This window comes from Gavia stellata, chromosome 2, assembly GCF_030936135.1.
Source record: "Gavia stellata isolate bGavSte3 chromosome 2, bGavSte3.hap2, whole genome shotgun sequence".
In the NCBI taxonomy this organism is placed as follows: domain Eukaryota; kingdom Metazoa; phylum Chordata; class Aves; order Gaviiformes; family Gaviidae; genus Gavia; species Gavia stellata.
Window position 1 is genome coordinate 109,730,041 of NC_082595.1, and position 12,442 is coordinate 109,742,482.

At 47.1% G+C, this 12,442-nt stretch overlaps 1 protein-coding gene across 1 annotated transcript in view; it reads right to left on the reverse strand.

The window, feature by feature from the left end:
- The window catches only part of BLK (BLK proto-oncogene, Src family tyrosine kinase), a 34,803-nt gene that overhangs the window by 5,347 nt on the left and 17,014 nt on the right, over window positions 1–12,442 (reverse strand). Inside the window, exons 6-10 of the mRNA XM_059835827.1 lie at window positions 11,719–11,822; window positions 4,658–4,807; window positions 3,995–4,147; window positions 2,889–3,068; window positions 2,233–2,309 (exon numbers count right to left, since the gene is read on the reverse strand). Coding sequence (XP_059691810.1) covers window positions 2,233–2,309; window positions 2,889–3,068; window positions 3,995–4,147; window positions 4,658–4,807; window positions 11,719–11,822 — 664 coding nt within the window. The remainder of the gene's footprint in view (window positions 1–2,232; window positions 2,310–2,888; window positions 3,069–3,994; window positions 4,148–4,657; window positions 4,808–11,718; window positions 11,823–12,442) is intronic.

Sequence of the window (12,442 nt, forward strand, 5' to 3'; positions counted from 1 at the left end):
TGCGATCACACTCAAGGCTTCAACCCTGAACTCGGAGAGGAGGTTTGGGTGCACAAGGTTGCCCTGGGATGGGTTTCTCCCAGGGGTTCCTGCAGCCAGTGTGTTGTCAGACCTGTACCACCCTGGTGCCTGGGACAGACAAGATCACTGACCTCTCTCCCCAGATGCTTCCACATGCCTGCCTGGAAATGCTTCGTTATTCATAGAACCATAGGATCGTTTAGGTTGGAAAAGACCTTTAAGATCATCAAATCCAATCGTTAACCTAACACTGCTAAGTCCACCACTAAACCATGTCCCTACGCGCTTCATCCACAGGTCTTTTAAAAACTTCCAGGGATGGTGACTCCACCACTTCCCTGGGCAGCCTGTTCCAGTGTCTGACAACTCTTTCAGTGAAGAAGTTTTTCCTAATATCCAAACTAAACCTCCCCTGGCACAACTTGAGGCCATTTACTTTTGTCCTGTCACTAGTCACTTGGGAGAAGAGACCAACACCCACCTCTCTGCAACCCCCTTTCAGGTAGTTGTAGAGAGCGATGAGGTCTCCCCTCAGCCTCCTCTTCTCCAGGCTAAACAACCCCAGCTCCCTCAGCCGCTCCTCATCAGACTTATGCTCCAGACCCCTCACCAGCTTCGTTGCCCTTCTCTGGACACGTTCCAGCACCTCAATGTCTTTCTTGTAGTGTTCAATTCAAGTTATAATGTTGTGTTAAATAAATGCATGAGTACTCGTAGCTTCTGCTGTCCCTGCCTCAAAGCTGGGTATAATGTTGGCCAACAACTTGGGTCACCCCTCTGACTATAGTTGAGTGCAGATTGCTCTGGCGACAGCACTTTCCTCTTCCGTAGAAATGTGTCAAGCCAATTTCTGGGGTAATGCTCCCACCAAACCCAACGGCTCTGTAATACGGGTGAATTTGGACCATTCTGCTTATCATCAGGGATTTAAAACAAGCCACAGGCTATAACTTTCAAGACAATGAATGAAAGAATGAAAAAGGGAGGGAGGAAAGTGGGGAGGTAAAGAGAGAAAGAGGGAAGGAAGGAAGGAAGGAAGAAACTAAGGGAAAGATACTAAACAGGGCGGCTGCAGCTGGCCCCTATAACCTCTCACAGACAACAAAGATACATCTGCAGTACGGAAGATTTATCAGTAGTGAAGAGGGAAAGCACTGCAACATGTTCCTGGGGGTGCAGAGGAAAATAAAAATGACAGATGAGGACACTGCTTGAAAGTATTTAAATATTTTCATCCTGGTTAAAGCAAGAAGAAAAATCTTTCACTATCATATAAAGTTTGGTCAAATATTAAGATTCTTCAGTTTTTAATACTGTATAAAATAACTCTGTGTGATGGCTGGAACCAAGGGGCCAGCCTTTACACATTGTTTGCTCAAGCTTACTTTGACCCAGAGCGGATGAGTGATCTCATGGGTAAATCCCAGACCTGCACATCAAAACAGCTGTATTCAGCCATCACTCTGATGCTTCATGGCTTTTTTCCAGTATTTCCAAAATTAGCCTAACTCTGCTCTGGGTGAGCTAAACTCTGTCAACAGCTGGCTAGGACCAAAGTGGAGTGATTTTGCCAATCTCATCCTTCATGTACAATTTGTTGCCAAGATGCTGCCACTCCGGTTGCAGTTTCCCTAACTTTGACATCTCTGAGTTTAGATGCACTTCTGGACTAAAATGTTATGGTGCAGCTGCAACATTTACAGCCTGAGGATGCTTAGAGGGAAACAACCCTATAAAGACAAAATTTTTTTCTCATAAGGAGCAATATTCCCGTATTTGAGGGTCAGAACATCCTTTAGGCCTAATCATCAGAAGGGAGGAAATGCTGAAAGCCAGCGCGTCTCTACATTGAAAGTCTCTTTGTTGAGCTTTTTCTTCCTTTTGTTAAAAAGAGAAACAAACTTGTTTCCAGCTCAGCAAGCCAGAAAAACAAAACAAAACAAAACAAACCCAAAATCCAAAAAACAAACCCCAGCTCTTCAGCACTGCACTAAGTTCCCCAGAGGCTGTCCTAAGGACAGCAAGGCATTGCTGAGCTGACACGCACATCAATACAAGAGGGCTGACAGAGAAACCCTAAGAGAGCACACCAGGAGGTGCTGTTTTTCTCCGTGAAATCGATGCTCTGACAGACTTCAGACTTGCCAGAATTTCACTGAGGCAATAACAAATCATGGTCTTGAGTCCATTTCCCAGCGGCTGTTCACTAACCTGAGCAGACATATCAATGAGTTTGGGGAGATTCAGTTGGCTTCCTTCTTCTGTCTTCAAATAATCCAGCAAACACCCTGCAAAAGTGGAGAGACTGCTGTGATTCTTCTGAATAAGCCTATTTGCTTTATCCTGGTGCTTCTCTGAATATATGCAACAAATCTGCCTGCATCCTAGAGAAAATCTGAGGAACTACAGTGGGTGTCTGCTGGAGCATCTTTCATTAGGAAAGTTCCCAAACGCAGCCCATTTCCCCCCTCTATTTTGCACAGACCTTTTGCAAACTGCTGGGCATTCTTCACTCAAAGCCTCATAGACAAGAAAGGCAAAAGAAAGGACAGTTTCACCATAAAGGGAGTAAAAATCTGAAACAAACTTCCAGTAGGAACAGTGGAGATGAGAACTTTCAATATTCTTCAAATGGAGCATAGCCATCTTGTGAAGTAGCTTTTGAAATATGAGATCACAAGAGGCAGGATTTCATTGCCCAGAAAGTCCCTTCCAGTACTAGAAACAAACTTCTGGATCACTCAGTCCTTCTGCTTACAGATTTGGTACAACGCCCTCCTCCCCACCCCCTTATGATGGGAGTACCAGCTGGCTCATTGACCTGATTTTGCAGAAACCCAACAAAAAAGCTCTGTGAGGCTCTTTACCGTTGGCCATGTACTCTGTCACAATATAGATTGGCTGCTTTGTGACTACTGCATATAGCCGGACCAGTTTGTTATGCTGGAGCTGCTTCATCAAGTTTGCCTCTGCCAAGAAGGCATCAGGATCCATGCTGCCCTCCTTCATGGTCTTCACAGCCACCTTGACGTTGTTCTTGTAGTAGCCTGCAGAGAGATAATGATGCATTGAGGAATTTTGGCGTCTCTATGGGCTCTATCAGGCTGCAGAATAAGGAGCAGAAGAGCTTGTGGATCAGGGAGCAGAAAACCACAGCAACAGCTTTCAATCTCCCAACAAGGAACACATGGTAAATCTCAGTGCCAGTGGGCTCTGAGCAACCGGTAGGTATGAGAGGAAAAGGGAGAGACATGGCACAACTATCAATCCATGTGGCTTCATCAGGGATCATCCCTGCTCTGGGTGGTGGATGCCCATGGAATGAGCCCACCCTCATGCAGTCCTCCCAGCCGTGCAAGACTCTTTCTGGGTGAAACCCCCAGGGCCTCCCACCAGCCGGGTTCTCAAATAATCCAAACACCATCAAAAAAGCCAGGACTGTGCAGTCAGGACGTCAGCTCAGTCTGGTCCTGTCCACAATCTCAATTGCCAAGGCAACAAGCAACCACAAAGAAGAGAGCAAGGGAAGCTGAGCTCACCCCACTTCCTCTCCCACTGATTAGCAGTGGGCAGGAAGGTGTAAGGGATTCAGACTTGGGTTATAAAGTGGAACAGGGAAACAGAAACAGTGGGATAGTGTCACCCAGGTACCCTGCTGTGCGTAACTTAGGATCCTACAACTGCGCCCAGGATTCCCAGGAATAACGAGAGCATGTCTGAGGAGATGAGTACATAGTTACTTCAACACCTCTCGCATGCATCTAGCCTATGAAACCCATGCTCAACCACTGATCTGTGCAAACACCACCTGTCTGGTCCTTCCCAGGAGTATGGCATCTACTGCTGCATGTGTACCCATAAATATGTGTTCATACTTTAGGATCCCCCCCCACTCAGGCTAGTCCTGTCTTAGGGAAAGAGGGCTTTCCATCTCCTTTGTTTTTTTTCCTGGAATGGGGGGAATTTTACTTACCCATCCACACTTCCCCAAACTGCCCACTGCCAAGTTTCTTCACAAGCTTCAGAGACTCCCGTGGGATCTCCCATTCGTCCTGTGCCCAAGGTCTCTGGGGAACCAGGGATATGCAGGGAGCTGTGAGCCGCTGGCACAGGCCATCCCCCTTCTCTGTGTGAGGACAAAGCACAGGACAGTTCAATGGGATGGGCTGAACTTTCAGCCCCAGAGCTAACCTCCTCCTCCATATACATATGCCATGAAAAAGTCAGCCCATGAGAAACCTCCACAACCACACACATGTTTCAGCCACAGGGATCAAGGCACCCAGAATGGACCCAATGAAAGGAAAAAGCTCAAAGGGAGCCATAGAGGACCAAATTCTCCTGCCCAGCAAGTCCAAACCCTACTTCTCAAGCATCTCTCCTGTATATCCCTTCAGCATTCATCTCTTCCCTGACGGGAAACACTCCCTGGTTATAGGGCTGTGGACAGAGTTTGCTCTGGCAGTGCCCTAGGATGAAGAATAGGACGTGGGTGCCCAAATTCTGCTTGGAGAAGCACACCTTGCCCATGAGAGTGGATGGAGTGATGGTGGTGGCGAGTAAGCCTGTCCTCCCTCTGCCCACATGCCCATATTCTGTTAGGAGACAAACCCATTAGGGAAGGCAAGCAACTTACGGCTGTAATGATGGATTAGCTCTGGCAGGCTGGAGAAAGTCATCCTGGGGGAGATGTAATACCCCCCACCATCTAAGGAGCGGATCCTGTAGTGTTTGATGATGTCCCCGTGAGCAGAGTTGCTGTCTCTCACGGACAAGGAATAGGCACCTGGAGAATGAGCAAAAGAAGGAACTGTGAGGATAAGCAGCACCCTACTCAGGGATCAGCTGCCTCCTCTTTCCTCAGCTGCCTACAGCTGCAGACACCTCTCCCAGCCCTTGCTAATGCCTTCTCAGGGCAAGTCCCACCAGGCTGCAAAGCTGCAAACTTCCCTCTCTCCAAGGAAAGTGGAGAGGATAAAGGTTCATCAGAGCTTAACTGGGCCTGTCAGGGCGTGATTGAGCAAGACCTGCCTATGCCATGGCCAACAGCCCCAAGGAAGCAATACGGCAATCCATAGCACATCTCCAGCCAGAGCAACCAGACGCTCCTTAGGTCATGATGGTCTTCCCACAGCTCCACGTTTCCTGTCTGAGCTCTCATCTGGACAAAACAAGCGACTGCAGTCTCACCAGTTTTCACAAACACAGTACTGACAAGGAACTAAACCACCCCACCAGCACAACCAGAATTTCAGTTGGTGGGAGAGAGAAGGTGAAGAGATATGTGTCCCTTTTCAGCATTATCCAAGGTCCCCATGTCCTTCTTTTTCCCTATAACCCTTGTGCCAAGGTCAGTGGTTCAGCTGGGAGATACAGAAGGAGGTACAGGAGAGGGGTGCAGGAGAATTGCCTTGTTCAACCATAAACTTGTGACTGTGACTAAACCACATCTAGATTCACATCTAGATTCAGGTGCTTTCTGACCTCAAGGGAGCTACTCAACGACCTGCTGTTCCAACCTGCTATTGTCTCCTTATAATGGGTTTATAATCTAAACCATGAGCGGTTTTTTTTTGTGCACAAAACCATCACTAGACGTTGCTACAGAGCAGCAACTTCCAGCCTATGTCAGTATAAATTTCAATACAGCTTAGTAATGTTTTTTTTTCCCTTTGTCTGGATCATATTTCCGGAGTAAGTTGTTATAAGCCTGCTGGGCTGTTAGAAGTCTAATACGTCACCCGGGTTGATAGGCTGTCTTTTTTAATGTTTGAAAAGGTGGGGCTATATATGTTAAAAAGTATGTATCTGTCATGTAGGAACATAAGCAGAAGTGGGGCCTTCCACAGTGACTCTGAAACCCTAATCCTGCATGCGAGGGGAAAGTTTACTAACATACAATGCTCGCTGGCTGGTGTTTCTGCATCGCAGCACCAGCAGTTCCCGACACTGCAGCTGGAAACCATCTGCATTTTTAGAAAGTAACAAAAGAAAACCACCTCTGTGGATATTTGCTCTGCTGCAGTGATTATAAATCTTTACAAGCAGGATTTGGGAGACTAAAAATTTTCCTAGTGCTAGCAGTCGTTTCTTGGGGGACTCCCTTTCTGCAGAGACCAGGCTATGAGATATGGTGGCACATTGTTCGTGGAAGACCTGCTGGTTTAAATGCAGGGCCAGGGAACCTCAAGACTGGAAGTACGCAGCCTCATCGTGGTGGGCTCTTTCTCAACAGAGGTTGCTCTTCTGAAACACTCCTTCACCATGAATGTCAGGCAGAAGACAGACCTCAGAAGCCCTTTTGACTCCATCACTGCTGCAGCTGAACCTCTGAGAAGCAGCCCTGCAGCATCTTCAACAGGGCAAGAAAAAGCTCCAGGGAAGGGCAAAGGAATGGCTCATTTTTTTCAGTCCATGTCTTAGTGACCAAAGGTCACTACACAACTAAGGGTGTCTTTCCCAGGGAGTGATCTTTAGTCCCTGGTGGGTGTAGAGAGGTGTTGGCATGACTTGCGTTTACAGCGCTCAGCACAAGTCCTTCTAGAGTGGATTAGTCACATTCACACTCCCTAGCACTTGGCCCCAGACCTCCTCTGTGTCACCTACGTGGCCCTAAGTTGCTATTATTATTATTATTATTATTATTATTATTATTATTATTATTATTATTATTATTATTATTATTATTTTCTATTATTATTATTTTCTATTATTGTTGTTGATGATGATGTTATTTTAATTCCAAAGTGTTTGAAATAATGTGCAGGCCAGGCTGCAGCCCATCAGATTTGGGCTTACATGGCACGAGTCCAAGAGGGTGCTTTGCATGCCTGGGACATGGCTTAGGGTATGTGTGGGATTTTTACAACGCCAGGCCTGCTAGAGGAAGGAGCCAAACGTGGTGTGAACCCAGCTGTACTGACGGCAGACAGCATTGCAGAAGGGAACGCAGGAATTAACGACTAACATGTGTGCAAGTGGGTGCCTGGGGGCCGAGAGTCAGCAGAGAAAAGGAGACCTGATCTGTCTGTTAATGCAGTCGTACCCAAAACGTCTGCTCTCCTGCAGGACCCCCCCCTCCAGACCCCACTGACCCTTTAAACCCTCCTGCATCTTTCAAACCAGTGACACACAGCACACAGCAGTGACAGGGGATCCGGGCACCCTCCAGGTCAATCTATCAGCTGCCTACTACCAGCATTAATACTTATCCTGTCATTAGAGCTAATGACTGTATTTCATCCCAAGTCAGAGTTTAGTTTGCTGGAGTGAGTGTGGTAGAGCTTTCCCTGTCATTCACTGTGGCCGATTACTGTTCCCTTGGGAGGTGCAGTGGCAAAGCACTAGGGCTGAAAAGCTTCAATTCTCTCTTCTCCCAGTGACAGCAGCAAATGAAAAATGTTAAGAGGAGCCGGACAGAACTCCTAATCTCCCCCAATAATAGCCAGGATGGCCAAAAGAAGTTCTTGCTCCTTTGCCATAAGGGACATTCGCCCATCCTACAGTCCTGCATCGCATGCCGGCACAGAGCTGGGCTGACACACAGCAGTCCACACCTGCACTCGACACCAGCTTAGAGCAGTGTGAGCACAACCAAATCTTGCCCTGGGCGGGTCTGGGTCTCAGAGCTCCTGGTCTGGGTCTGGGATCCCAAATCCATCCTACAAGGGCTCTCAGATCCTTTCTGTTCAAAGGGTGGCAAGTTTTGTATGGCAAAGAGCAACAGAAGATGTAAAGGGTGGGGTTCAACTTCATGTCATACCTAGGGTTCATTCAGTCACCTAAACATGGGTGTCTGGTACCATCTGAGATGCTCTGGGGCATCTACATGGGCTTGGCAGATATGGTGCAAAACCACACCTTCTAGGGGAGCATCTGGAGATGACTCCAAGATGTTCAGGTTCTGGCAACCAAATCAAACCCCACGGGCTACAGCAGGAGCTCAGGCAACTACCACGTGCGATATCTACATTTTGATGCCTGCATCTCAGACTGAGTGCCACTTTCAAATTGCACATGTGGCATCTCCGGTTCCTACAGGTCTCATCAGGCTCTTAACTCCTTCCCGATGGGAAACCCAGGAGCTCAGATGGATAGGGCGGCTGAGCTCTGCGAGGTCCCTCCTGCTGGGAGCACAGACACGGCAGTCTTGCTGCGAGCCAGGAATTCATGACTCGGCACAGCTGTGTGACTGTGTTCCTGCAGGTTTCAGAATGATTATTACTTCGGGGGAAGATTTGTTTATTTCCAGCAGCTTCGGCAGGGCTAGCTCTCCGCTGATGATTTCACTCCTGGTCTGCTTCCCACCCTGTCTTGACAAGGACCCATCTTCCCGGGATGTTGAATGTGCCTTTCATGCCCTCTGCAAAATGTTGTCTGAAAGTGAAACCCCGAGGTTTGCAGATCTTCAGTATCTTTAACCATGAGCAAAGGATGGGCTGTGAATAGGTGCTGCCCTTAGGCAGGATGCAGAAGGCATCCCGCTGTGGCTGAGACAACCCAATATGAGACAACCACCCTCCAGTCCATGTAGCTAAGGGGGCTACTGCCCTTAGCTTGACTCAGTACTTGGCCCTGAAGGTCTAATGCTGCTGCTGATATGTAAAGTGAATGAAAATATACGTCGTGGAGGAGGAAAATAGGAAGAACCTGTGGGGTTCAAAGGGCAGGGTTAATTCCAGGGCATTGCTCTGGACATCTTAGGTGGGTCACAGCATGCTTTACATTAGTGAATTCAGCTTCACGGCACATTTGGAGATGCGGGGCTTTCTCTTTTCCCCTTCTCTTTTGAGAGGAGAAAGCTGTGGTTAAGACGGATCAAATGGTGTCACCATGGCCTAAAGCACAGGGTATTCAGGTAGAAGCTGATCACATAGGATGATTCAGAGGATGAGGTGTTTGAAGGAATAACAGCCATATTTTAAGGCAGAACACCAAATATCACTAAAGGCACAGTTAAGACTCACATTTCAGAGCAGAAGCTGATCTCTGACCATTTGGGATAAACATGGGACTTTCATGGAGTGCAACATGCCACATCTGCTAATGCAGAATATCACACACCTCCAGCTAAGTCTGCTTCTAGACAGCAGAGACAGGGCATTAAAGATTGGGTCTGACCTGGTTATTTCTCCTTGAATCTCAAGACTCTACCACTTCTGCAAGCCCTGTGTGACCTAGACCCACCCACACTCCGAAGAATTGCAAGGAATTATTTAATCCTATGTTTGCAGCTCGTGGCTAGCAGAAGTAGGGAACAATTGTCCTGAGTAAGTGCAGGGAAAGGTTTGATCCCATCCATGTGCGGCATCTAGAGATGCCACAAAGACTAGGATCATGTGTGGACAGAGAGCCTCACTCTTTCCCAGACCTTCAGAAACAATGCATGGGTGTCTGCTGGGCTTGTGCATGGCATGTGTGTTTCTCCCTACCCTTCCTGGGTGCAATGCAGTCTTCCCATCTACCCAAATATTCCAGCAAACAAAGGGGAGAGTGGGAAGGGGATAAACAGAAGAGCAGCATGTGGTGACTAGTCCAAGCCTGATCATTTCAAAGGCACCACAAAGGCAGTGGGGAAACCAAAATACAAGCAGAACAAGTTACTTGTAAAGGGAAATGCTTAGAAACAAGTTTCTTCAATGTTTCCTGACCTGAATGCTCCCTAAAAATTCTGAAAACTGCAAATCTACATGGAAAGCAGCCCTCCTACTTGGCATCAGCTCAGCAGGGACATGCAGAGGTGAGCCCAGGCATGGGGCAGGGGGGAAAGTTAAAGTAAGCTGCTATAAAGCTAGCACAGGACCTCTGCCTGATGGCTGGAGGCAGAGAGCTACAGGAAGATGAGCATCCTGTTGCCCCACTTAGCACACTAGATATCACACCAGTTCAAGACCAGAGCTCCAGTTTGACTCTATTAGTCAAATCCTGCTGTTGGAGGTGGCTGAAATGGCCAGGTCTACAACACAGCCAGGGCTCAGACTACATCTGTGAGTCAACTACACCATGCCAGAGTCTGCTTTCTAACCCTGAGGTCACACCCATGCCGTGGAACTCTCTCAGCTTCCGAAACAGGGTGACTGCACTCAAATTAGCTATTGGGAATGCTGCCTGGTTGACGCCAGGACAAAACCTACACAGAGACTGTGTGGGTGACCCAGCTGTCGTATCCAGGCTCTGGCACTATTTAATTTACTGGTAATGATGTAGACATGGAGGAAGGAACAGACACTGCCTTGGAGACCTCCCGTGTGAGTGGCAGGGGACAGAGACGAGAAAGGAAGAAGGAGAAGCTACAGTAGGCAAGAACAAGTTGTAAAATGGAGGATCCAGTTATCTGTTCCCACTCTTACTGTGTGGCCTGGGCCTTGTGGAAGCATTTGGGAAGCAAGTCAAGGAAAAGAAGGTTTCATATTACTTCAGATGGATGTTCCAAGTCTCTACTGATCTATTAGGAAGGCACGAACCACCTTCTCCATGTGGAAAGACTCATAAATCCATTTCACAGGAAAGAAACCAAAGCACAGCAAGACTGAAGTACTTTCCTGAACTACTATATGGAGCTGGTTCAGAGCAGAACCATGGGACCACCATGAGGACAAGTGATAGGACAAGAGGAAATGGCCTCGAGTTGTGCCAGGGGAGGTTTAGATTGGATATGAGGAAAAACTTCTTCACTGAAAGGGTTGTCAGGCATTGGAACAGGCTGCCCAGGGAGGGGGTTGAGTCACCATCCCTGGAGGTATTTAAAAAAACTGTGGATGAGGTGCTTGGGGACATGGTTTAGTGGTGGACTTAGCAGTGTTAGGTTAACAGTTGGACTTGATGACCTTAAAGGTCTTTTCCAACCTAAACGATTCTATGATTCTATAAGCATCATTTCCTCCACGCTGTAAATGCACCTGCTGGCCCAGAAGATGCAAGGAGAGAAAAGTAGGAAAGAAAGAATATGAAATTCCCATGGAACAACCTAAACTATCTTCCAGACTATCTACAAATTAACAGCACAGAAGAAAGAAATTGCAATTACACTGTTAAGTGTTACGGTTAGTAACTATATCCACTGCTCAAGAAAAGTGACCACAATGCTCTGCCCTTTCCATCCTCATTGGGTCATGTCTTCAAAAGCCACCACATTCATAGGGAAGGAAAGTGGATGAAGTACACCTTTCCTGCTCCAGTCAGTCCCCTTCCAAAAGTCCTGGTTTGCATCAATTCACCCCACTACAGAGTATCAGGAAAAACATGTTTCCTCTGGGAAAATGTTTCACCAAAAAACTTTTTCCAAAGTTCTGTGAGTTTCTGCTGCAAGCAGGAGAAATGCTTCTTCAAGAGTGTGTAAAAGAATATCCATTCACCAAAAAAGCAACATTTCCTCGGGCAGAAAAGGAAAAGAAACTCCTTACACATCGCTTTGGAAAGTCTTTTCTGCTTATCTCTGTTCCTGCATCTCTGCCATGAACCATGGTGATAAGAGCCACCCTTACCACAGCCTGAACTACACACACAAGTAATATAATGAGCAAATCTTTGCCCTCCAAATCCTCAGCTCACTTCTACAGCCCTGCTGAGCCTAGCAAGCACTATTTTGCCCAGCCAGATCCAAGAAACACTGACACAGCTGAACTTTGCAGCTCAGGTCTGAAAGGTTTTCCAACCTGTGGCAATAACAAGGATTTACCCTTGCTCTGCGGATCTCACCTTTGCTGGTTTCACTCTCTCGGACAAGGAAAGAGCCAACTTTGTTACCAGAAAACAACAGCAGCCGTTCAGCATCTTTTCTGCTCAGGGTTTTAAAATACCACCTAGGAGACAGAAAAGGCAAAATCGTTGTTTGAAAAGGAAAAGCTCTAAAAATACCCAAATTATTTCCAGTTAGTTCATTTTTTTTACCATTACACTCTGCAACTGAGGGTTGTTTTTATCAGCAAATAGTTTTTTATCTGCTGGAAAGTGGCAGTAATAGACTGTTTTCAGTAGATTAACACCAGATTTCAGTCACTTTGGGCTTGTTTCACAGCCTAGTAATTCAGCCAGAGCAGAGAGTAGATGGTATGTGCAGTACCCCATACACGAGAGAGGTGCAAGCTCAGCCGGAGCACAGCCTCTGAGGCACGCAGGGACCCACGGTTCACCGGGTGAGTGAGTAAGCCCTGAGCAGTGCTCAGGCAGGCTGCAAATAAAGCAGATACATGGGCTGGAGGCTGAGCATAGGGTGCCCATAGCCATTTAAATGTACCCTTTAGAAACAAAGAGCATTTATGTCTCAACCGCATTTCTGCACACTGTTAAATATTTGCTGGATTCAGTGATGGTTGGGTCCCTCCAAGACTAGATTGTAAGTGGGGCTGATCATTTATAGCTGAATGCCGTAGAGGAGAATAAGACATGGAAACAATTTCTTCTGCTGCTTGTTTTATAGGCA